This window comes from Aedes albopictus, chromosome 2 (genome assembly GCF_035046485.1).
Source record: "Aedes albopictus strain Foshan chromosome 2, AalbF5, whole genome shotgun sequence".
Taxonomy (NCBI): Eukaryota; Metazoa; Arthropoda; class Insecta; order Diptera; family Culicidae; genus Aedes; species Aedes albopictus.
The window spans coordinates 418,607,178-418,634,137 of NC_085137.1; the positions used below are offsets into that span (position 1 = coordinate 418,607,178).

Below are 26,960 nucleotides of genomic sequence, written 5' to 3' on the forward strand. Positions count from 1 at the left end.
GAGAGGTTTCTACGTCCGTCGGCGTGCCGCTAGGAACCTTTCAAAAAAAAAAAAAAATTTTTTTTGAGGTGGAAAATGTTTTCCCTTTTTGCAGAAACCATTTTTTTGTGGTATTTTGTTCAAAAATGGTTTCTGCAAAAACGAAAAACATTTTCCACTACAAAAAAATCAGAAGATACCTTGATCCATACTCTACATGTGCACAAAAACCGATTTAAAAAATATTGCTTCGTTATTTAATAAAAGAAAACAAAAAAGTGAGGAAATGCTTCCAGTTTCGCCTTAAGCATAACCTTTTAAGAAAAAATAATTTAATCTGTTTTCCAAACGAAAACTCTGAGTTCTAAGATCATTAGTTTTTGACTTATTAACGATGCCTATGTTTCAGTGGTGTGTAATAAAATCTATTGTCTCTTTGCTCCAATCGCCTTTTCTAAACTTAATAAAGAATATCTAGAAGAAAAGGTAGTCAATAAATGTGTTTGGGGTCACCCTCCTCCTCTTCTTGGCGTAACGTCCTCACTGGGACAAAGTCTGCTTCTCAGCTTAGTGTTCTATGAGCACTTCCACAGTTATTAACTGAGAGCTTCCTCTGCCAATGACCATTTTACATGTGTATATCGTGTGGCAGGCACGAAGATACTCTATGCCCAAGGAAGTCAAGGAAATTTCCTTTACGAAAAGATCCTGGACCGATCGGGAATCGAACCCGTCACCCTCAGCATGGTCATGCTGAATACCCGTGCGTTTACCGCCTCGGCTAAATGAGGGGTCACCCCTCATTTAAATTAAATGAAAGACGACGAATAAATTAACAAACCATTTTCAATGTCTCGCGAAATGTCCCCAAACTTTTAGCTAATATGTACAGTGTACATTGTACACCATAAATTACAAGGGTGACCCCAAACTTTTGATCGAGAGTGTTTGTAGTAACAATGAATTTCCATATCATTCTAGGTCTATGGAATCACGTGTTCCTGTTCTCCAACTTGGCCCTGTTTGTGTTGCTTCCGTTTTCCTACCTATTTACCGAGTCCTCCGGCTTCAGCGGCCACAAGAAGGGCCTGATGGCACGGGTCTACGAGACATTCACCGTGTTCTCGCTGCTGGCGTTCATCGTGTTTGGCATGACATATGTCATCTCGGCGCTACGCGATCCCGAACGGAACACCTTCCAGGCGCTGTTCAGTGAGTATTGACGCGATGCGGTATTTTGTTCTCTTCTCATCAATTTTATGCCAACGAACGTGTCTTTTTCTTTGTCATTTCAGACCTGGGAAAATATCATCTGCCATTTCTATACTCATGTGTATCATTTTTAGGAGTACTTTTATTGTTAGGTAAGTTAGTTGGCAATCAGATTTCGCCACGGTTGCGTGACGTCGAATAATGATTCAACAACAAACAGGGTCGGGCACAAAACCGCATCACGCCAATAAGTGGTTCGCCGACTTCCTTGCGCTGCTATAGTTGTTGTTGATGCGTTTTTGCGCCTTACCCTTGTCGAAGTAAAAGTTACAAACCCGTTGAAAGTTTTGTCGATAAATGTGTAAAATAGAACACTGGAAACCACCCAAGATTAGGATGCGACTTGTTGGGATGGGAGTGAGTCACTGCTTAGATAATTGGTCTATTTTTATCTAATTAAGAAGAATGTTCACTTTATTGTTGGTGTCGTCGTTTTTATGTTTCATAAATGATGAATGTATTATTAACTGTTACTGTAACAAAAATATAAACAGATAGAATCTAATTTATATTTTTTTCATAATTTTTGGGAAATTTTCACTTACCTAGAAAATAGTTGCGAGTATAACTACTGAGCTAAAGAAGTATTGCTGCAATTCCTGTGTAGTATTTTAAATATTTTATCAATAGATTCATTGTGCGCTATAAGTTCGGGATTTGTCAGCATTGTTTCTATAATTATGTTCAAAATTATGAGTGGAAAATAGAAGCGCTTTATTGTAATCATTTTTGAAATATTAACATTACTTCAAATTTCAGCAGAAGAATTTGATTGTACATCATCCATCGGAAGGGTGCGATCCTTACTATCACCTCCTCCGCCAGTTGCTCCAGATTCCTCGGTAGTCCCCGCCTCCGGCCCAGCGCTTCCTTCAATCTCCAGCACGATTCGGTCGATATAGTCCAACTCTTTCGGATTGTTCTTCTTTGCTTCAGAAATACTCTTCTCATAAGCTCTCGTCTCCCCCAGCAAGTAGTAACCTTGTGCCCTATATATCCAAGAGCGCAAATTCTTTTCATCCAACTTGCTAATTACGAAGTCGCAATCAATTATCGCTCGCTTGCACATCTGTATCTTGATGTACGCCAACGCTCGGTTATTGTACAATATTGGGCTGTCTCGGATCTGGTCGATGGCTTTCGTGTACATGCTGATTGCCTTTTCGTATTCCCCTCGACGAAAGGCTCGGTTTCCTGCCCGCCGCAACCCCTGTGCCGTCTGTTCCCGTTCCTTCCGTTCGGAAGCCCGTCTAGCGGCATCACGCTCCACTTCCGCCATAAACGCAAACTTGTCGGCTGCCATCGGTTTATCCAATGATTCTTCGCCACTTCTGTTTATTACAGTTCGCTCCTGGTTCACGCGAACGATAAAGTTGTTGACGTCAATCTTCTCCAGGTCCTTCCTGTCTTCTCCCAGATATCTGAGGGGTTTAGAAATTAGGGGATCATAACCACTTGTCCCCCTAGACTTCATTCATTGTACTTACTGATCAGCAAACGCGATTCCCATTTGCTGCTTGCCCTTATCGTTACTGGTCATCAAATTCAGGATCTTCATCACTTCGTCCACCTTGCTCATGGAGGCCTCAAATTCCTCCTCGTCCTTTTTGCTAACCATGACGGGAATGGTGTTCGATAAGGTGCGCGTTACTTCGTTCCTCCAGGACTGAATCAGCTCTCACTAAATACCAACACCTCTGTCTCTACGGATCAAAGGTTGAACGTCTAATGCCAAACAATCACTTTCTGAAGTGCACCTTATGTCGTCCCGGGCTCTTCGGTACCTAAATCCACAGTTTGTTGTTCAAGCATAGAAACCGTTTCGATAACAAAACAGCCAGCGCCGTTTCCAAGGTTGTAGCAGACATCATCGCCGTCGCATCATCGAAGCCAAAAAGGACTCAAAGAGTGGTGTTTACTTGGTTGTTTACATCGTGTCGTGTTCTAGCATCAACAGAATTTGTTTGGTGGTGGCGGGGGTCTGTTTGGGTTTGGGTGGACCCGCTGAACACCTGTTTTACCGGTGAATTATGGAAGGTGTGTGGGTAAAGATCTGGAACTTTTTTTTAGGTTGGTAGAATTTGACATGTTTGAGAACAAACATAACATGTATTGACCTATTATGACTTTCAATTGCAGCATCATTAACTGTTTTTAAAGTTTAAATAAGGTCTACCAAGGATGGAAATGGAAATCTAGTGATCATGATAGGATCCCAAATGTGTCGCGGTTGGAAGGCATCGCGCGATCATAGCAACAACGATAGAATTTTGTCGTCAAGCATTCATAACAAACCATGCTCCGCGAATAATGAATCGCTCGGCATGTGCGGCCGCGATGCGATCGTTATCATGAAGTCGAAATGATAAATTTCGATTTTCGGTCACTTTTTGTGTATTCTTATTGCTGAAGCTTCACGATATGCATGTGAATGTTATATTCCTGGTCATGAATTCGGGTTCCGGGTGTATAAGTGGCATTAATCGTGATGAATAAAGTTTATCGCGACTTGTAACATGATCCGATAACGATAGATCCCGCGATAAAGCGTGCATCAGATACTTTGATTGCTCTGTGATACGGGCACTGTGCGAGGGTATCGTATCATGCTACCGCATGAGCAACGGCTATCTTTGATTGTTCGTATCGTGTATATCATTTATCGTTAGAAGTGATTTTCTTCCATCCTTGAGGTCTACAGTGTGCCTGGTGATTAAGGACAGACTTGTTAGAATCCCAAAATGGCCGCCACAATGGCTGACTTTGGCACCTACTCACGATTTCGAGGGCACAAATCTCTTCGTAAACAAAACCAGCGCACCTGAGCTTTTTATTTCAAGCTTATTGCGAGTGAGCAAGAACAGAATAATAAAATGCATTGTTGTTTGTAGGTTGCTTCTTGAGATTTGTGCGTCTAAAGTTTTGATGCACTGTTGAAGCGGGATCTCAAGACGTTTGTCCTTAAGATTGTGGATCAAAAATCAGAAGACGGCAGGTTCGGTTCTCGGTGTGGCAGAAAATGTTTTCGGAAGAGGATTTTTTCGAATTCTTATGCATTGTTATCACAGATACTTTCGTGTGCGAAACAATGCTGCCCGAACCTTTTCTATATATCTTCTGGTGTAATTGCTTTATACCACATCAGCAATTCCAAATAACCCCCGTTCAAACTCCTACATTAACTTGGATACTCAGATATTTAGTGGTCTAAAATTCGCTCTGTTGAATCTACGCTGAACGAAACATCCTTCTCCACTGGACTTGATCATAGGTCAATCACTTCCAGTTCCCCTGGATGTTAAAAGCACTTAGGTCCTCTTCAACCGCAACCATCCATCTTGTGCGTGGCCTGCCACGAAGACGTTGGCCTCTCCCTGCTTCTCTACTGAATATTATCTTTGCCTGCCGTTCTTCTGGCATTTTTTTCATCCCAGCTGGTTGTTTATAAAGGCCGCAGAAAATCTTTTTCGCATTGTTAACTTTCCGTAACTCGCGCGGTTGACTACCTGCATCAGCACCACGCTAATGCTGAGTACAAAAAGCGAGATTTTTTCAACGTGTGGTACAAAATACAACAGCGCGATCGCTCGTGGGTTAACGCATAAATCTAAATAGCACCATCAAGAAATATTGCAACAAGTTCGACAGCGCACCACTATGCTTCAATACTTTTAAGGTTACGAAGGACGTTGAAACACTTCTCATCCGCAACCCGTACGCTTTATTTCGATCTATCAAACGTAATCTAGGCTTATCGAGGGTAAACATATGATCTATCGTTGATCCTTGCTCACGAAACACAATTTGGTATTCATCAACAAAGGACTTCTAAAACGGTCTTAATCTGTTGAACAGAACCTATGACATAATATTGTACGCCGAGTTGAGAAATGTTATTCCTCGGTAATTGATGCAGTCCAGTCTGCGTCCCCTTTTTGTAAATAGGACAAATGAGGACCCCAGCCAGCTAGTAGGTAGTTCTTTTTCTTCCCATATCTTTAACAGAATATGCTGAAAATTTTTGTCCAGCTGATCACTACCGTGTTATTTCTGTTCATCGATCCGCTAACTTTCTTTTCATTCAACGGCTCAAAGTGCTCTCTCCACCTGGTAGCTACCATAGTTTTATCTGTCAGCAAGTCAATTGTACGGTCATTGTACATAACATGACGGAAGACAGTGTTGTTTTCTCCGCACGCCATTGACAGTTTCTTAAAATTTCCGCATATCGTTTTGTTCCATACTGTTTTGGGCCTCAATAATAATGACTCTCTTATCTCTCCTCATATTGCTTCTTCTTTCTGCGGTGAGTTCGTTTCTCAGCGGCTCTCGTTTTCTGGTATCGCTCTCTTACAAACATCCGGTTTCTAGCATCATTATTTTCTCATTCGGCACTTTTTGGCACCTTTTGGTACTACTAATCGAAACAATCGTTTATGGATTGTCTTTGAAAAGTACCTGTAATTTCCCGTGCTGCTATGCTCACTTATTAGTACGTAAATTACCACAGACTAAGTAAAAAGAAAATCGGGTTAAGTATCTTTTCACTTTGTCGATGTTATTCTTTTACGATTATCTCTGTTGTATCTCATAATATTTTGAGTATTTCTTTGTCACTTGTGTGTTCATTGACAATTGACATACAAATGATCTTTATGGTATTTTGAAGTATCGGAAATTACCCAAGAATTCCTCCAGGCCTTCCTCGGAAATTTTTCCAGGAGTCCCTCAGAAATTCATCGTGATGTTCTCCGAGGATACCTCTACGAGTTCCTAGGAAATGCCTCCAGGGTTTCCCGTGAAATTCTTCACGATATTACTGTTAGAATTCTTCCGAGAATTCCATTAGAGATTTCCTCAGAAACTTCTCCAGAACATTTTTCAAGGAATTACGCGTAATTCCTCCCGAAATGACTCCAGGACCTCCTTTGGGAATCCCTCATAATTTTTTTTTGGAATTCCACCAGGAAGTCCTCCAGAAATTCCCCCAGAAATTACTCCGGAAAATCCTGCAGGAAGTCCTCCAGGAATTCCCCCAAGAATTCCTTCAGGAATTTCAAAAAAATCCTCAGGGAATCTCCAAGAATTCATCCACGAATAGTTTGGATGACCTAGATCACCAAAAAATGTTGCTTAGTTATCAGAATTGCACTTTGAGACTCTAAGAGTAGCGTATATTCTGCGAGCATTCGCTACAATAAAAATATCCTAAGATTTACAGATATTGCCACTCATACTTCAAAATAGATTGGGTCCATTTGTATGCCAGTGGACACCCAAATAGCAACACATAGAAATACACGTAATATAATGAGGCGCAACAGACACAATCGTGAAATGATTTTGCCGATAGAGTGAAGAGAAACAAGAATAGAGCCTGTAGATCTTGCAGGTCCTAATTCCAGAATAGTTTGGAAAGCCTGGAATATTCCATTAATGTACCAAAAGCATTATAGCTGTGAACAGAGGCTCCATCAGCAGCATAGACTACATTCCACGAATATTTTTCACAACTAGAGCATGATACAGTATGTAGATATCGTAAACCAAAATTTAAAGCTTGCTTTAAAGTGTATTGGAGGCCATTTGTATTTCACGGTATGTCCAACTATCACAATATCAAGTTTCTCGTAGCATTGCGAGGTCTAATGAACATCAATGCGACTAAATTTCTTGAACAGATGGTAGATGCTGTAGATCTTAAGAAAATGAATTTCACACTAGTCGTTCGTCAAGTGTCGTCAGTGTTTAAGAAATCCCTTTGTGTGCAACTGTCACCTCGATCATCGGATGTCAAAAATACATGATAAACAAAAAAATCATTGGCTATGGATCGCCAATCCGGTGACGGCGGGTTCGATTCCCATCCGGTCGGGAAATATTTCTCGACTCCCTGGGCATAGTGTATCATTGTACTTGCCTCACAATATGCAAATCCATGCACTGCACTATGGGTCAGAAATCAAAATTTCGCGACAAAAGTCAAACAAGTTGTTTTTCTAAGATCAATAAATTTTCATATATGTGTGATTGTTTAGGCTATGTTTGATTGTATACCGACTGATTTGTTCGATTTGTAACGAAATTTCATCGTTTTTTTCCGAAAATTTCCGAATTTAACCAATATTTAGTAAAATATGATTTAAGGTGAAAAAAGTGCCCAACACGTATAACGCACACATTTCCTGACAGTAAACTTAGTACATTTAACATATTTGATGCGCAAATTGCGATGGCTTCAAGTTTATATTAAAATTTTACAATATTTACCCAAATTTTACGGTTTATTTGCCAACTTGTGCAAAAAGTAGTAGTATTCGACATACAACCGGTCTAGGAAGCTAGTTTAGACTCAGCTTTTTCAGATGCTTTCGGACTTTTTTGCGGGAATTTACGGGAAACCAAATTAGAGTGGTTTTTGCGCATGCGTTAATTTTACAATATTTTACGCTGTGCTTCAATAATCATCCACTCCAAGATCCGCTTTTGCCATTACGATGCAATTTTCTTATGGCTTGCGAAACAATGCACATAGCAACAAACAATATGACATATGACACTTGATAGTAGGCTTTTAAATCAATACAACACACTTACTCAAAGTGCAAAGTTTCGGTGCATCAATTCGTGTGGCCAATTATGATGTCTTATTAACTCAACTTATGTATACTTACTTGGATAAGTTTCTATTGAAAACCCCGCTGTTCAGGTGTTTCAGACGTCCGGCCATTTGGCCGAATGCCGATTGACCGAGTTGTTTTCAAAATTGATTGATTGGTTGATTTGTCTCTATTAAAGAGACTTTCAGCCCTTTGGTTTGAAAATAATTTAGAGACCCTTTCTCACATTCTAGCTGCCAATTTGATCATCATTAATTTTGCCTTTTGTCAATCATTGACTATTTTTTCTGGTTTTACAATTCAGGGATTAGTTGGCGTTGAAACTATCAATATTTTATCAGAGATTTTTCCTCCTTTACATCATAGGCGATTCTTTTGAGTTATAATGACGTGGAGAACAGTGGCAAGTTCATCATTTCTCCTTCAGCCAAATGGCGTTCGGCCAAATGGCTCGGATTCGGTATTTGAACAATAAATAAATTGCGTTCGCTCTTCGTACATATGTGCAAGTGAGATGGATATATTTGCGATCAGGGGAATGATTTGATTTTCCTTATAACTAAAATGCCGTATCATTGATTGGCTTGGGTCCGTAAAGCACTTGTTTAGCATATAAAAGTCGTGAGTTAAAATCTCACCTAAGCTGTGAATTTGTTCATAATTTCACTAATAATTTATCCTTCTGTAAATATGTACGTTGAGTTAATTAAAAATTCTAATTAATCACACGGATTGATATACTGAAACTTTGCACATTGAGTAAGTGTGTGGTCTTGATTTTAAGGCTTATAATCACAATTATATCTGAAACAAAACCTTCCAGAATGATAGTTGTTTGTTATGTATATTGTTTCGCATGCCATTAAGTGATTGCGTCGTAATGGCAAGAGTGGATAATTATTGAAGCACAGCCTAAAATATTGTAAAACAATAACATGCACTAAAATCACTCTAACTTGTTTTCCCGCAAATTTCTGCAAAAAAGTTCGGTAGTATTCGAAAAAGAAGAGTCTAAACTAGCTTCCTAGACTGGTTGCAAATAAACCATAAAATTTGAGTAAATATTGTAAAAAAATTAAACTTAGCATTGCAATTTATGCAGTAAATATGCAACATGTACTGAATTTACTGTTGGAAAATGTATGTGTTATACATGTTGGGCACATTTATCACCACAAATCTCATTTTTCTTAATTTTGGTTAAAATCGGAAATTTTCACTTATAAGATGATTCTCCATACAAAAAACGATACAATTTTGTTACAAATCGAAAAATTCATTCGGTATAGAATCAAACATAGGCCAAAAAAATCATACATACATAAAAGACACATTCTACCGTGACGTTACAACGTTTTGACGCATTCGTAACAAGATTTTCCACTATAACTCATGAAAACGATTGTAAACCTCAAAATATTTTTTCATATTCGGATTCCTTGTAAAATTTCTGATATATTTGACCTATTGAACATTTAGTTTGCATTAGAAAAACGTGTTTAAAATGCGTATTTGTAGCGTGACGTTACAACGCGCTGGAATCCAACCCTCTCTACCGCGCTACCAACATCTTAAAATATCTGCTCGGATTTTTATGATATTCTAATTTTTTTTCCTACCATTGCAATTTATTGGTTGGTTCTTCAATTCAATAATATAAAACATATAAATTTCGGATTTGTTTCTGGATAATCGACTTTTACATTTCGTGACGTTACAACGCCCGTTCAGTTTCAAACAGGGTTCTGCTCGCGTTGTAACGTCACGAAAATGTACATCATGTTAGAATCAGAATAATCAGCCAAATCTGCCCTAATTTGTGATTATGTTATTGCATTATCTTCACTGCTTCAAGGGGAGCTTTATACTATTGGAAATCCGTTTTGTGATAAATGGCTCGGAGGGCCAAGTTATTGCTATCAGTAGTATGAATATTCCTTCATAAAAGTTAATGACAACGACACCCATCTTCGGTTTAGTACCACACATATTCTTCTAGTTTTGTCCCAAAGACTAGCGCGCTGAGATCCATCACTTCACACCGCCAGATATTTAGATTTTTCAGCATATAGTTAGCATCACGCTATCGAGATAAACATTTTTATAAATAATCTATGCAATGTCATCTATTGAAGTGAAAATGCTTTAATTTGTTTACGATAATTTATTGAATCAAAAGCATACCAGAGGATCTACATACCACTTAGGACCCTAAGATCAACTTCTGTGATCTCAGGGACAAATAGACCTAACAGTGATAAAAAATCTTAATTACTTAGAGAGTTGGTGTTTTTGGAAAATTTGTTTGATAAATCAAAGACTTACAGCTAATTTACCATTTGACGTAAGATTTCGCCACTGGCCGATGCTTATTAAAAGTTTGTAATAGTTTGCAAATGATTTCTCAAAAAGTTTCCTACAAGTTTTGACTAATTGACTAGTTTCTCGTATAAAATTGGTAAATTTTTGGGCACTTTTCAAAAAGTTCCAACTTTTCTTTTATAAATAAATATAATGTGCATGGTTTTCCAAAATTTCAACTACCACTAGGCAAGTACAACCTTAAACCAAACGACTTTTAAACTGAAGATACCTAAAAAGTTAAATAACTCTCTAAGTAATCAGGGTCCTAAGATACATGAGTCGGTGATTCTTGTAATATCAAAGACAGGTAACACTGACATAATTTCCATTCCATAGGGGAGACTAGGTAGACTTGATCCCTTTTTCTTGATTTGCCTGTAACTTTAATTAAAACAAAAAGCTAGATCCGATTTTCGTACAGACCTCTCACTCTGTACGAAAATCGGATCTAGTTTTAAGCATCTATTGCAAGTTTATACACAACAGAAAGGCTTAAATTTATTGTTGAAGTTTTCAAAACTATGTTTTTGGGACATGGAATGGATGACACTTGATCCCCTTTTCTGAAAGTTCTCGACTCACCAAATTTTGCCGAAGAAGCCATCTTTCAAGTAATCGGGGTCCTGAGATACATGAAATTTGGAATTTGTAAGTTCTCTACCACCGCTTTTTTGTGGAACTTTAAACCATACTACCCGAGCCAAAGGGAATTACAACAGCATAATAAAATATGTTATTTCGGCAAAATAACTGAGTAGCAGAAAGAGTTATTTTCATATTATTAACATAACATATTATGTTATAAAACTGTCTGTCATAAGCGGAAAAATAACAAAAATCATAACAAAAAAATCTTCCTGGAAGACCAGTTAAATAACACGTTTTGTTAGTTACAATAACACCTTAATAATAGCGAAATTGCAAAATATTTCAATAACAAATTTTGTAATAAATAAGTTATTGATAAAAATCAGAAAACAAAATGAGTTATAATATCAAAATCAAAGTGGCCAACTAATCAAGTTTTTTCTTATTTTTTTCGTGGTGACAGACTTCTTTTTTTGTCATTTTTGTCAAAATGTGTAGTTCATCCTGGAATTACACCAGCTGATCCAATACATTAAGGTGAAGATATGACGAAGCCACACCTCGAATTTTCAAGAGCACAAATCTGAAGATCCAGATGCCGGTTTGCGTTGAAAAGTTGATCGATTGCTTACCCGCTGGTGGTGACTAATCGATCAACTTTTCAGCGCAAACCGACATTCGGATCATCAGATTTGTGCTCTTGAAAATTCGATGTGTGGCTTCGTCATATCTTCACCTTAAATGTCCAACACTCTAGCACTTTCTATACATGTACTCGTACCCAACTGAAACTGGAAAACAGGTATACTTATCAAAGTGCTTATGAAACAAAAGGCTGATGAATTGACTCTGTCACAGTTTGAATGTAATGTCAAAAACAAGAGGAAGAGGAACTAATGAGAAAATAACATTTTCTAATCAGTTTCTCACGGAATGCTGGACAACGTTATCCTCGAATGGTGTAGTTTTGATTGCAAAGCTTGTTGTTGCTGTGCTATTAATGATCAAATATTTGTACACTCTCTATAACACAATAATAACTGAACTTGTGCTACAACAAAATATGTTTTTAAAATATAATTCAAAAAAAAATATACCAATACCACGATCATAACAAAATGAGATTGTCCAACAAAACATGTTATGGAACGGTAATACCTCAATTAGTTAATAATAACAAACCAAGACATAAAAACAGATTTTGTGATTCCGTTGTTATTATTTTGATATTCTCCTCTGCTCGGGTATCCATCAACTGTAAGTCTTTGACCAACCTAACAACTTTGCTGAAAACACCAACTCTCGAAGTTATCAATTCCCTGAGATATACGAGATGGTAATTTTGTCAGTCAGAGGCGTCTCGTGACCCGTAGAAGTGACTGTGCACTTGAAGAGTTTACACATGGGACTGTAGTGCAAATGAAAAACATCAGGAACCTGCGCTCCGCTCGACGAGCGAATTTATCAACGATTTCGTCGATAAAACTGCTTTGTTATTTCAATTGATGCAACAGGGGTTTTTTATCGCCATCTGTATAAGCCTCTTCAGCCTTCGCTTGCCCATTGTAACCGAAGATATGTAGGTCCTTATTCCTTTGTGCCGGAGGGATCAATATGACTTTATCGAAATTGGGGAAGCATTATACACCCATTATTTAGAAAATTTTTCGGAATAGCTTTTAAACTTCGAAGAATCCACTCAGAAGTGGATAACTGACACTGAGCATAAAGTGGAACAACCATTACATAATTATGGGTCACTCTGTAACAATTATCAGTCAGTCAGTTCTCCACGCTATATTACCCATGTGATTGTGCTATGACTGTAGTCTAAATACGCGTATCTCTCTAAGGATAAGCATTCGAGGACGGAATTTAAATTACATATCTGAGAACACCCAATCGAAGAGGGTATTCTGCTGACAGGGTTCGAGAAGTCGGTTGAGGCTTTTCCACAATGGACCGCCTGGCAACCCGGATAAAAAATTACCATTCATTACATGGTAAATATTATTAACATATGACTGGTTTTATTGTTCACAATAAAACACATAGTAGATATATTGTTACTTTTTACAATAGAAATCAAGCCCATATAGTTCGTACAATAAGTGAACATTAGCTTTATTAGTGACTAATTGATTCGATTGTTTTTCAATAGTTCTATAATAATTTAAAATTACTATAAGTAAAAATTGATTTAAGTTGTTTTTTAATAGATGCAAAAGTGCCTGCAAAGTTCTCATGGACTTTTTATTAAAAAAGTGTTTATTTCTCAATTACACTTGAAAACAATTCGTAACATATAAATAACAATAAATATTATTGTTGCTTGGATCATGTTTGTATAATCAAATACAAAATCACTCGACATATTTTTTTTTTGTTTTCGTTTTAAATTTTAGTACAGTAGATGTTTCGGTTATCGAATATTATTCGCTAAAACTTCCAACGACTGACAGACGTCAAGCCGTGTTGGCAGAGGGAGCTCTCAATGAATAACTGAGGAAGTACTTATAGAAAACTAGCTGAAAAGCAGGTTTAGCCAAGTGAGGATGTTACGACAAGAAAAAGATGAACAATGATTTTTCTAATGTTTTCCAATAAATTAAAGGAATCTAGTAAATAGTAAACTACCATTGATAACAATACAAATACAATTAGTTTAATGGGGTCAATTGAACCGATGTTAAAATAAACATGCAATAATATTTGTTGTTATGTAAACAGATTTCACCTTTGAAAAACCAAAGAATTCATATTTCTCGGTAACATTTTTCTCCAGCATTTACAGATACTAATGGCCACATGAATTGTGAACGATTTATGGTATGGATCATACGACCTGAGGTCTGACTTGTGATATTTGGCAGTTATTTGAAAAGATCTTATCAACAGCTGCCAAGCAATACTTACCAGACAGACATCAGAGTGTTTGATTCTTATCATAAAATGTGCATATCATTCTGGAGGCCGTTAGTGCTCGTGAATGCTGGATATAAATGTTAGCGAGAAATATAAATTCTATGGATTTTCAAAAGCGAAAACTGCTTACAAATAACAACAAATATTATTGTATTTTTATTGTAACAACGATTCATTTGACGCCATTCAATTAATTGTATTTGTATTGTAAGAACAATGAAAAAACATTAAGATATACTGTTTTCTTTTGAAAATTGCCCTAAAAATGTCTCATAAAAACACAATACATTCTATTGTTTTTCGCGAAAAAGTGTATGAAAATTTTCTCAAAATTTTATGGTTAAGATACATAACGACCACCATTTTTTATTGTAAAAGTGCCATTTACCATTCGCCGAATGGTATAGAACAATAAGGGTGATGGTGAGTGTGCTGTGTAAATTACAATACGTATAATGGTGAATATTTTTCGAAAAAATGGTGTTGTAACAATAAAATTTATTGTATTTTTATGATATTTTTTATCAGGGAAACGAATTGCGGGAGTAGATTGTCTACGATATCGAGCTAAATTTTCATTTGAATATTGCTGAAGAAATGAAACCGTATGCGACGAGCAACTGCAAGCAAGTACCTACTGAATGAAAATGCCACCCATTCAGCTCCACCCAAAGGCATGCACGCATGCCGAAAGAGTGACTGGACGGCCTCCTGGCCTCCTGGGTACAAGCTCTCTCGCTTTGCTCTCTTGCTAAAGCTATCGCAGCTCTAATGCGACGTTGCCAAACTTAGCAGCTACACCGCGAGCGCACCCAACAATCTTTCCTTTCCTCCACCGCCGATGAGGCCCACGTCCATTGCACAATGGGTCCAGAGCCGTATTTACGAAGACAAAAATGTTTGTGCCTAAACCATAAGTTTTAGATACATGGTGTCTTTGGAAAAGTTTCTTCTTATTTTTCGACCTTTTTTCTCATTATTGTGAAATTAGGGTGGTCCCTCTAGTTTCGCTGATCCAAACATCTGCTTTTTAATAGTTGTATGTCGGTTCACAAAATGTTCTACAAAGTTGTAAAAGAACTTATTTGGAGCAAGTTTGCCGAAGAAACCATTACTCTATCTCTTATGGTTCCTAACTTATATTTTTTTAAAAGATTCATGTTAGGGTGATCCATGAATTTCAGTTTTCCTGAAATAACTTTTAATTCGTTCGTTTCTCGTAAATACTTTGTTCCGAGCACTTTTAGAACTATCAACGACGCATATTTTTTCCAAAAAGCTCAAAGTTCTAACTCTCATAGATTAAAAGATATTGGCATTTTTCTTCGAAAAATCACTTTTTTTCAAAATGTCATATCTCAAAAAGGAGCAAATGGATTTTCAATCTCCCGGTTGCATTGGAAAGATCGTACTCTGTTCTATTTATGGTGAAAAAACTGTAGGTACCTTTTTTGTTTAAAGCTTTTTATTGAATTTTGAAAATACGATTTTTTTCATGGAAAAGCAGTTGTAACTTTGAAAATCGATGAGATACAAACTTGGCGTCTTCGACAAAATTGTGAGTTTTTGGCTGCTATAAAAGTGCCCAGAACAAAGTATTGCGAAAAAATCAACACATAAAATAATATTGAGTAAAAACAGATTTTCATATGAAAAATGACACATTTCAAGCAAATTCAACTCGTCTTTGTTGGATAGATCAAAGTAGCTTGGTAAATGGTCATCCATTTCATTGTAGAACCAGTGTTTATTTATACTGTCATCACCATTTAGGCACAATGTTGATAAGATATTGTAAATCATGTAACTTTGATAGGCTTTTACGTTAACCTAAACATATACTAGTGATTGACATTTTCACTATCCATACATTGAAGTGATGAAATTGAAATTAAATTGATGGAAATCAGCTCAAAATTACATTTTAAGTTGAGTTCATTGACGAATTAAACATTTTCTACATGGTTACTTCGATCTATCTAACAAAGACTAGTCGAGTCAGCTGAAATTGTTCCGCTTTCCATATGAAAATCTGTTTTTACTCAATATAATTTTATGTGTTGATTTTTTCGTGATACTTTGTTCTGGGCACTTTTATAGCAGCCAAAAACTCACAATTTTGTCGAAGACGCCAAGTTTGTATCTCATCGATTTTCAAAGTTACAACTGCTTTTCCATGAAAAAAATCTTATTTTCAAAATTCAATAAAAAACTTTAAACAAAAAAGGTACCTACAGTTTTTTCACCATAAATAGAACAGAGTACGATCTTTCCAATGCAACCAGGAGATTGAAAATCCATTTGCTCCTTTTTGAGATATGACATTTTGAAAAAAAGTGATTTTTCGAAGAAAAATGCCAATATCTTTTAATCTATGAGAGTTAGAACTTTGAGCATTTTGGAAAAAATATGCGTCGTTGATAGTTCTAAAAGTGCTCGGAACAAAGTATTTACGAGAAACGAACGAATTAAAAGTTATTTCAGGAAAACTGAAATTCATGGATCACCCTAACATGAATCTTTTAAAAAAATATAAGTTAGGAACCATAAGAGATAGAGTAATGGTTTCTTCGGCAAACTTGCTTCAAATAAGTTCTTTAACAACTTTGTAGAACATTTTGTGAACGTACATACAACTATTAAAAAGCAGATGTTTGGATCAGCGAAACTAGAGGGACCACCCTAATTTCACAATAATGAGAAAAAAGGTCGAAAAATAAGAAGAAACTTTCCCAAAGACACCATGTATCTAAAACTTATGGTTTAGGCACAAACATTTTTGTCTTCGTAAACACGGCTCTGGACCCATTGTGCATTGGAAGAAGTGAACAAAATTTTTACTAATACATTGCCAATGCACCACGGAACAGTCCAACACAAGTAAACACAGTTCTTGTATGCATATACAGCGAACCCGTGTTCTGCTGGAAGTGAACTGAGGCGAGAGTTATTTTGGCGATGCTCTCACATGTGCGTTTCGCATGCTCAGCGTCGAGCTCTCTCTCAGCAGCAGGGTGGTGGCAAAGTGAGATTAAGTTGGAAAATTGAATAGATTCCTATGGGATACGTACTGGTATCTCACAGTGGAAAATGAATAACTCTTTTAAAGAAAAACTAGAAAGGACGAGCAAATTCCTTTTAATTCTACTACTGTGCTTATCTTCGGACAGATAGGCCTATTTCGTCTGTGACTTACAGACTTCTTCAGTGTCAAGTGCTCGACTTGACTTGACTTGACTTGACTTGACTTGACTTGACTTGACTTGACTTGACTTGACTTGACTTGACTTGACTTCTTCAGTGTCAAGTGCTTGACACTGAAGAAGTCTGTAAGTCACAGACGAAATAGGCCTATCTGTCCGAAGATAAGCACAGTAGTAGAATTAAAAGGAATTTGCTCGTCCTTTCTAGTTTTTCTTTAAAAGAGTTATTCATTTTTTATTTTCTTTTGCAAAAGTGAAGTATTTTTAAATTAAACTAGAGTCTGAAGTAACAAGTTCTACTAAAAGCTCTAAAGTAATAGTAAAATCTCACAGTGGTTTGTTCACTGGATGTTGTGAACATCAAAAGAATAAATTAGTATTTTTTAATCATTTGTAGGATAATGTTGAAATTATAGTGATTTATTTTACTTATTATCAACTGTGCAGTGAACGCAGTGGACCTATGGACGAGACGCCACTGTTGTCAGTGTTTCGTCTGTTTGGCTCTGATATCATAAAAATGATTGGTTTGAGTGGCATTTTTACAAGATCGCAGTACAATTACAATTTAAACCTTTTTTGGAATTTGTATAGAGCGTAGATTTTGGCCAAACATCACCTCCCTCTCTGTCCTTCAAGAGTCTACGTAGTTTATGAAAGGGACTTAATGGTACGCAATTTATGAATGATACCTTGAAAAAGGGCTCATACACAATGAGAAAGAAATTGGTTTGGAATATAGAACTACCTTTGTCCACTGCAGAAGCCGTCTACGCCAGAGAAACTTGGTCTTTTCCACAGAACTTTTTTTCGTGACGGTACAACGCAAACTTCAACCAGGTGAAACTCAAGCGTCAGTAAACCGATTTCCTTTGTTTTAATCTCATTTGAAAGATATTCCGGAGTACAAAGACCATACAAAATTTCAAATTTGAAAATTGTTCCGAATTAGAGTAAATTTCATAAAGGTTGATTTTCCGTGACGTTACAACGCTTTAAAAACCTATACTTTGACCAACCATACTTCATAGTTGTAAAGTATTACAATTAAAATTCTTTGTATGCTAAACAATCTACATACATTTATCTGATAATCATGGAAGACTTTTGAAAAATCAGTGCATTGATGTTTAAAATACGGCAGCTTTGATGAAAAGTGTGTCTAAATACCTTAAAATCACGATTTTATTGTTAATCTTAACCGTCGTTCAATAAATATTTATTGTTACATTAATATCATGTTAAATACATTTTTGGACGACAAGAGTAGTGTAGAATGTTATAAAAATGTGAAATATGCCAAATTACAACTTTGAAAATTTAGTACTGATGATACGGGGCCCGTAGAATGTGTCAAAAACTGATTGATCTTAGAAAAAATAAACTTTTTTTACTTTTGTCGCGAAATTTTGATTTTTGGCCCATAGTGCACTGGTAGGCACAGAAAGCCCTTCAATCAATAACTGTGGAAGTGCTCTAAGAACACTAAGTTGAAGCGATGCAGTTGAAGTCCCAGTGGGGACGTAGAGCCATAAAGAAGAAAGAAGAAGAAGAAGTGATTACTTGGGACATGCTGGTGGGTCACCAAATTTTTCGGCCATCAAAAGTGGGTCGCAAGCTGAAAAAGTTTGAGAACCCTCTCTCTCTCTTCTTGGCGTAACGTCCTCACTGGGACAAAGCCTGCTTCTCAGCTTAGTGTTCTATGAGCACTTCCACAGTTATTAACTGAGAGCTTCCTCTGCCAATGACCATTTTGCATGTGTATATCGTGTGGCAGGCACGAAGATACTCTATGCCCAAGGAAGTCAAGGAAATTTCCTTTACGAAAAGATCCTGGACCGACCGGGAATCGAACCCGTCACCCTCAGCATGGTCATGCTGAATACCCGTGCGTTTACCGCCTCGGCTATATGGGCTATATGGGCCTCGGCTATAGTTTGAGAACCCGTGCATTACATCAATTTGTAAGATTTAAAAGAGCGCTCGAAGGGCACCGTTATAGTAACGCGTGAAAGTGGGAGTGCGCGTGTACGAACCGTAAAGAAGAATATAAACAACTGCAAATCCTTTGGACGAGCACTCCCACTCTCACTTTGACACGGCACTGTGGCAGCGCAGTAAGAATCAAAAGATCAACGAAACACTTGGAAGGTCACTTTAATGAGAATCTTAGCATTTTAAAAACTGGTATGAGCTCCATAGTTATGAACAACTAAGACTAGATGGAGAAAATGTAAATTAAACGTTTAAAGTTTTTGACCATGATCGAAGTTCGAGTCGGTGGTCCAAAATTTCGACCGGGATTGATCATTTTTTTATACATAAGGTTCAAAATTGAACAACAAAGTGGAAGCAGGAGAAACTGGTCCAGAGTAAGACTTTTCGATTCTCATGGGAAACTCTCCCTGGGATTTTCCAGGAGTTCCTTTCTCGGTTCCTCCAGCAATGTCTTCCATTATGTCTATATGAGCTTTTTATGAGATTCTTCGCGAGTCTTATTTAGGATTCCTCTTACCAGAATTGCTCCAGGAATTCCTTCTAAGATTCTCCCTGAATTCTTCCAGGAATGCCCCCCTCCCTCGTGGAGGGACTCTAGGAGAAGTCACAATTTCTAGAGGAATGTCAGAAGGAACTCATTTAGGAATCCCAGATAGAACTCCTAATCAATTTTAGGAAAAAAAATATTGAGGAATCATGGAAGGGACTCTGGGAGGAGTTCTTTCTAACATTCTTCAAGCAGTTCCTTCCAGGATTCCTCCATTTTAGGATTTCATCTTCTGAGATTCCCCCGAGATGCTCTATCTGGGATTTTTCCAGAGTAGATGATGTTCCTTTTAGGATCCCAGAAGGAACCCTTATGAATTCTTTGGAGAAACTTCTAGAAGAATTTCAAAAAGAACTTGTGGATGAATTTTGAAAGGTATTTAAAAAAAACGGAGACGGAATCCCATATAAAAAATCAGGGTAATTTCATGAGAGCTTTTGGAGTAATCCTAGAAGGAATCTCTTCAGAAATCTAAAAAAGTTTTCTTTAACTTCACAGGAAGAACTCCTGAAGGAATCCTCAATCCTCAGAAGTGGAGACCTAAACTAACTCCTGGATGAATCTTGGAATAAATGTCTAGAGAAAACACGGAAGAAATTCCTAAAGGAATCTCGGAAAGTATTCCTGGAGATATCCCAGAATAAATTCCTTGAGGAATCCATAAAGGAGTTTCTGGAGGAATCACATATATGATCTCTTTAGGGATCTTAGAAGAAGCTTCTGAAAGAACCCCAGAAGGAACCTCTAAAGGAATTCTGGTTAACCCTTCGAAGAATCGTAGAACTTAGCTCTTAAGAGCTCCCTATGTAATCCCAGGAGGAACTACTAAAGCAATCTTAGGAACATTTCCTAGGAGTATCTCACAAAGAACTTATGGAGGAATCCTGGAAAACATGGTTTGTTCAGCATTTTTCCAGAAGTTCTCTCTGTGATTTTTTCAGGAGTTGAGGAAAATTTTTAGATTTTTAAAGGGATTCCTTCTGGTCCATAGAGTTCTTTCTGAAAATCGCCCTGGAACTTCTTACGACATTCCCCCAGAGATTCCTTGTCATACCACGTGGTTACAAACCGCAATCTTATCGGGATCTTACAATGAAAGTTAACCCATATCACAAGCGAAACATCTACCCCCGGATCTCATAAATCAGATTTACCCAGAAACCCTAAGTGCGAACCTGAGCAAGTGAATAGCAACCGCCGGAAATATGCAGTGCCCTATATTCATGTTGCTTTTGTTTGTGCAGCGTGATGTTTGCGTCCACTAAATCCTGCTCCGTTCAACACATTTCTTAAAATCTGATCAGGAATTGATATTGAGTATATTAAACACAGACTTTCAACGTGGTTTACTTTATTTCTTAATTTCGTAAAATCCTCATCAATTGTACAATCTCTAATCCCTACCAGTTTGTACCCCCATGGGCTTCGTAAGACTGTTCGGCGTCGTCGGCCAGGTGCTGGTCAAGCCGAACTTGCTTCGTGACGTCAACGAAGAATTCCACGCCTTCAATCTCGAGGAGGCAACCGTGCGACGAAAGTTGGCAAACGCCAACATAAACATCGGTAAGACTTTTCATTCATAATTATATTCTGTTGAATAATGCAGTAACTTCCTTCTTTACTGCAGAGCTGAAAAGCGTAACGACGGTCGACTCGGCACCGTCCAAGCTGTGCGCAGACCTGGAGGATTTGTATCAAATCCGACCAACGAACGGCGGCGGCGGCGCCGTCAGCGAGTCCGCCAAACTTTTCGAAAGACTGAGAGAGCTTGAGGCTGAACGAAAACTATTAGGTAAGATTTGGAATTGCATCCATTAAAAAGCTGATTTTACAAGAAAATATAATTTCATTCCAGATAAGCAACGCAGTTCGTCAGCGTTGCAGAGAAATCTTGTCTATCCGGTAGCAATGTTGCTATTGCTTCTACTGACCGGAATCACCGTATTGCTGGTGGTGCAGAATACGTTGGAACTGCTGATTGGAATCAAAGCCGTTCCACTCAGCACTCGGGTAAGTCTGATTGGTATCCCATGAAAGGATTTTCAAGTAAATCATCAATTCATGGAACTTTCAGCAATTCACTCTGGGAATCACTTCCCTCTCGAAGCTGGGCCCACTGGGGGCTGCCCTGGAGGTGTGCATCATCATGTATCTGGGGGTAACCTCGGCGGTTGGGCTCTACACGATGCCATTCATGCGAAACGTTCGCCCTCAGCGGCGAAAGACGTCCCTCTGCCAGTTGATTGCCAACTGTGCGCTAGTGTTGATTCTCAGTTCGGCTCTGCCGTTGCTTTCGCGAATTCTTGGTAAGTATCTGGAGTTGCGGGTTGAAACCATCACCAAAAGTTTCAGAATCATATCAACATCAATTCCCGTTTTTTTTCTCGCAGGAATCACCAACTTCGATCTGCTGGGCGACTTCGGCGAAATCGAGTGGCTCGGCAACTTTATGATCGTGCTGCTGTACAACGTGATCTTCGGCACGGCGGCCACGCTCTGTTTGGTCAACAAGTTTACGGCCACCGTGCGGCGGGAGCTGTGCGCACGGTTAGTTGAAAACTATTTCATCTTCACTAGCTATCTGTCGTTTATCATCAACTAGCATCGTGTCCAGCATTAGTGGGAAGCGAGCGCTTGCTTAGTAATAATACATCAATAGTCAGTCATGTTGTCTCGTTTGTTTTTGAACGAAGACGGGTGTGCATTGCACTCCACGTTATTGAGAGACAGTCAATCAATCTAGTTTACTTAGTTTGCCGGTTGTGCCGCCCTTACGGATTAATTGTGAAGTAGGAAAAAAATCGTTAATTGTGAAGTTAATATCTATTTTGAGAAGAGTAGTAATGCACAAAACGTTAGCAAACTTGTGCAATTTATATTTGCAAAAAACAGTCAGTGATTGAATATTGCGGCACAAAATGCACGGATGACGGCACAAGATGTTGGAGAGAATTATATAGATATACATTATTTATTTTTAGCAGACTGTTTTGCTTAACAAGACTTTGAACAAACTCAGCGATTTGTTTTAGTGTTACTGCATGCATGGCTTATCATTCTCCTTTCGTTTTTGAGTGCGCGTAATGGGTACAAAACGCTTTGACAATTTGCCGCTGGAAATGTGGAGACAAAAGCAATAGGCTTTTGTGTCGTCTATTTCAATTGACGTATTCTAGAATAGAAAAAAAAATCCTTATTTATAACTATGGCTTACATCTTTTTCAAACCAGTTCGATGGAACATTTTTTTATCTGCCTAGCCCTAGGCTAGTTCATCTCGGGACCCACGCTTTACTTCCCTTCCGAAGGAAGAACCCACATTTTGTGAGTTTGTCGGGAGTGGGGCTCGATCCCAGGTCCTCGGCGTGATAGTCAATAATTGTTCTAACCATCACACCAGGTCCGCTCCACACGATGGAACATGTTCTAGTATAATATTTCGTATTTGTTGGAGTATCGCTCCCACCTTTTAATTACTTGAGAAACGCCCGTTCATCAATATATCCTCATGTTTATCAGTGCACATTTTAGCTTGCGTAACGAATATTTTGCGCGACGCAGACTATGAGCGAACAGCAACTTTGCAAGGATGTTATCCGGCATTCTTGCAACATGCCCTACTCACCGTTTCCTTTCGGCTTTGGTCGCCTTCTGGATGGTGGGTTCACCGTAGAGTGCAGCGGGTTTTTATCCTTCACCGCCACACACCGTTATCCAACATCCTACCGTCGCGTTTATATTGCTTTGTACATCCCATGCTAGAATGACAAGATCAGAAAAGTCCCGAGGCACGCCTGTCCGTATTTCATGGCTTACATTATTGTCAGTCGTTGCATTGTCCCTAGGAAGACGAATTTCTTCTGGGTTCCATGCATGTAACTAGTTTTAGACGCATCCCAACTAACATTTTCAGCGCTATAAGCTTCAGTTATTTGCTTTCTGTTGTGTAACCATCGAATAAAAGCAGTCAACGCTGAATAAAAGAGAAGCTAGTCAAATATAAATCATAAGCTAATACACGACTGCAAAACAAGCACCAGACAGCTACCAAACTCGGTTTTCAGAAATCCATTGTTTATCACTGGGTTTGCCTTTACTCCATTCTATTCCAACCGGGAGATTACCCGGAAGATGTGAAAACTTGAACAAATCGAATAGGAGTCTCCACTAATAAAATAGCTGCTACTATACAGTACAATTCGTTATGCTGACAAATCTCCAAATCAGCAGCGCATTAAAGGCCGTTATGCGATTTCATTACAGCTAGAAGCTGTAATAAAGAAACTGTTGGTTTACCAACACGGCTTGTCGGATGTAAACATTATTATCAAAACAAACTTTGAGCGGGATATATAGCTGTGCACAGCTGTGCTGTGAAATTATTTGGGTTGCTCTTATTGCACTTTAATTCAATGCCGGAAGATTTGCCGGAAGATGTGCAAATCGAGTAAGAATCCCAGCCAATGCAACAACTGCTTTTATACAGTATGTTTTGTAATGTTGCTAAACACAAAACAGCAGCGCTTCGTAGCTGTTTATACCGTCTACCCCCGTTGGTTGGAATGACTCCTCATGCAAACCAATGGGGTTCAATTTGAACTTCTAGTAACCCTGTGGGCATCGAAAAACACACTGATGGTAACCCTTTTTGCTGTTTTGTTTTGACTCTGCGTTCCGTTTCATCCCGTTCCATGACCAGAATGACGTTTGAACCATTTTTAGTTTGAACGATGTGCAAATTAGAGGGGGTCAAATTAAAAAGTGTTCAGATTAGATGAGGTCAAACCAACGGGGGTGGACGGTAGAACACTCTTACAGCTAGAAGCTGTGACGAGAACCTGTTGGCGCAACCACACACTTGTTCAATGTAAACATTATTGCGTTTGACGTTTCACAAGCTTTTCCAGCAAGATGAAGTTGAGTAAGGTTTCTTGTGGCACAATTATGAAGCCTTGTCTGGAGTTGTAAAACAAAACGGGGTATTTCCTATGCCATTTACATATAGCAGTGTGGCAGCGAGGACATCATCGGTACCAATGGATACGGAGATCGGGAGTACGATGCCGAGTAGCGGCAAGTACTTTAATCATTCAATTTTAAAAGCGATAATTCCAGTTCCACATGTATTGCGTCACGGTATCCATAACCTAATTATATTTAATCGATTAATTTAGGGATGCCGTATAACTATTATTTAACATCTACGAAAAGGCTGAAAAAGCTCCTTCTCAAGATGTTATTCAGTTAGTGGTTACATTGGAGCCGAGCTATGACTTCGTGGCATAGAAGCTTCTCGCACAGCATATACTTGTGGATTAAGTTCGCCAGATTCATTGGTATAGGGCTTGCATAGAAGCTTCCGTCCATATGTAAAACACAGTAACTCAGCATCAAGCCGTATTGAGGACGCTTTGTTGACGTTTACATTCACAATAAATGTTAGTTGGGATTCGTAATCAATCCAACTTGCTGTTTTGCGTTTCAAGCAATGATGTTCAATGTTCCGGGAGCTTTGTCTATGTCATCCACAAAGTATACAAATTCACCGGATTCCTTGAAAATGTTGCCTGCTGATGTTGATGAGCCCTGTTCATCGGAATACCATCGGATGACTCGCAATCGTTTCGCAGTTTTGTACACCATCCATCGTTGCTGTGTTTAGGTTGGTAAGCTTCCCGGAAAAGCCGTTTCTCGTTCATGATTTTTTATAGGTCTGTGCGATGTATACTAGCGTATGTCGCCTTTTTTATTTGTATTAACGAGATTTTGATCCCTAGGCTAGTTCAAATCGGGACCCACGGTTTACTTCCCTTCCGAAGGAAGAACTCACATTTTGTAAGTTTGTCGGGAATGGGATTCGATCCCATTCAGTCACGTGTTCTAACCATCACACCAGGTCCGTTCCGTATGTCGCCGTGAAGTTGATAACCTGGTGTTTACCACATTTCTGGACTTCTAGAATTTGTGGTACGATGAAGTTCTAGTCCGTTGTTGAAGGGTTGTAGACGAAACCGGCTTGATAACTTTTCCACGAACTTATTGGCCTTAGCAGATAGGCGATTAAAGATGATGTAGGATGTAGGCTAGAACTTTGTACACAATGTCGCGGCAAAAATTGTCATATGCGTTCAGCTTGAAGTCGTTTATTGAACATATGTTTAGTTTGAACCATCCAGTCCTCAAGCGCATTACCTATTATACCCATCATCATCTGTCGACGCACAAAAGACTGTATCATTCTATTGTGTAGAATTGACCGACAAAGGCCACACTGACCATAAAACTGACTGCCAGTACACAGGACTTCAAATTATCATATACCTATTTGCATTTATTTATCTTTATTATTGCCATGATTTTGTATATCCTTCTTCGACTTTTTATATATTTTAAATATAAAAATCTTCACTACTCTACACGTTGAGTAAATCTAAGTGAGAACAAAAGAATGATATTAAATATACCGACAATATTATTTATCAATAAGAAAAGAAGAAACCTCAAACACGTCGACGTTGTAACTTTCCACTGAGTGAAGTAGCAAGTAAAAGACTTACACTGCATACGAATGCCCAAGCTTTTGGTTTCATTTTTTAGTTTGATGACTGCAATCCCTGACCCAATGTAGCTCCCTGTTTGCACCGTGTGATCCGTTTTGTTTTGTCTCGCGACATGTGAATAACTTACTCTAGTGAAATCCTAGGTTGCACCAGTACACGGCTTACTAACAAACCCCAAGCTTATTTGGATGTGATTCATTTCGAAGAAAACGCACCGTAACTAACCTAACCGTAAACCATCATCGTAACAACTTTCGATTTCGCTCTATCGTCGACCAACAGATTGAAGGCCTTGTTCGACTACGGTGGCCATCTGGAGTCCAGCCTTCAGCAAAGTTCTCTGCCTCATCTGGTGACGACGGCGTACGGTCACCAGTTGCATCAAGCATCACCGCAAGTTGAAACCAGCGGACCATCGACGGGCCAGCGCCATCACGTAGTTTTAGAGTCAGGTGACATGGTCGTTACGCAGCGACCGAATCCGACGGAAGACATTGCTGGTGTTCCCTGTGAACCAAGCCGCCATACGATCCCCAACGGGTCGGAAGATAAGAAAGCCATCTAAGTTTTTGGACAAGCACTACTATAGAATCTTAACCGAGTGTGATAACAGCATTTTTCACCATCAACGCAACAAGATAAATTCTGTCAGTATCAGTATTTTACCAGGATGTGAATAACTACTCAATGCTCAAATAAAATCGCATAAAACTACGTGTAATTAAAGATCGTTGTCAATTGTTGTCTAAATAAGAGTGCATGATCCAAAACTAGTGTTGCCCAACTACAAACCATTGCCACAGCTGATCGTTCTCTCATGAACGAAGACGATGCCCTGATACAATATCGCCCCCCCCCCCCTCTTCAACCTGACAAAGCTGAGAATTCAGTAAAACAACAAAACT

General features: G+C 38.5%; 2 protein-coding genes across 2 annotated transcripts in view; one reads left to right on the forward strand and one right to left on the reverse strand.

Moving 5' to 3' along the window:
- Nucleotides 1-26,749, forward strand: part of LOC109426769 (protein Lilipod) — a 46,670-nt gene extending 19,921 nt beyond the window's left edge. Inside the window, exons 5-12 of the mRNA XM_062848559.1 lie at nucleotides 961-1,191; nucleotides 1,275-1,343; nucleotides 20,904-21,059; nucleotides 21,124-21,288; nucleotides 21,352-21,506; nucleotides 21,571-21,802; nucleotides 21,887-22,043; nucleotides 26,338-26,749. Of these exons, the coding sequence (XP_062704543.1) occupies nucleotides 961-1,191; nucleotides 1,275-1,343; nucleotides 20,904-21,059; nucleotides 21,124-21,288; nucleotides 21,352-21,506; nucleotides 21,571-21,802; nucleotides 21,887-22,043; nucleotides 26,338-26,620 (1,448 nt within the window). The 3' untranslated portion in view covers nucleotides 26,621-26,749. The remainder of the gene's footprint in view (nucleotides 1-960; nucleotides 1,192-1,274; nucleotides 1,344-20,903; nucleotides 21,060-21,123; nucleotides 21,289-21,351; nucleotides 21,507-21,570; nucleotides 21,803-21,886; nucleotides 22,044-26,337) is intronic.
- LOC109426770 (tetratricopeptide repeat protein 12) lies at nucleotides 1,959-3,253 on the reverse strand. Its single transcript, XM_019702306.3, has 2 exons — nucleotides 2,739-3,253; nucleotides 1,959-2,672 (listed from the first exon to the last, which is right to left on the reverse strand). Exons 1-2 carry the CDS (start codon nucleotides 2,867-2,869, stop codon nucleotides 2,000-2,002), a joined length of 804 nt encoding a protein of 267 aa, XP_019557851.2. The 5' UTR covers nucleotides 2,870-3,253; the 3' UTR covers nucleotides 1,959-1,999.
- Nucleotides 26,750-26,960: the final 211 nt, after the last annotated feature.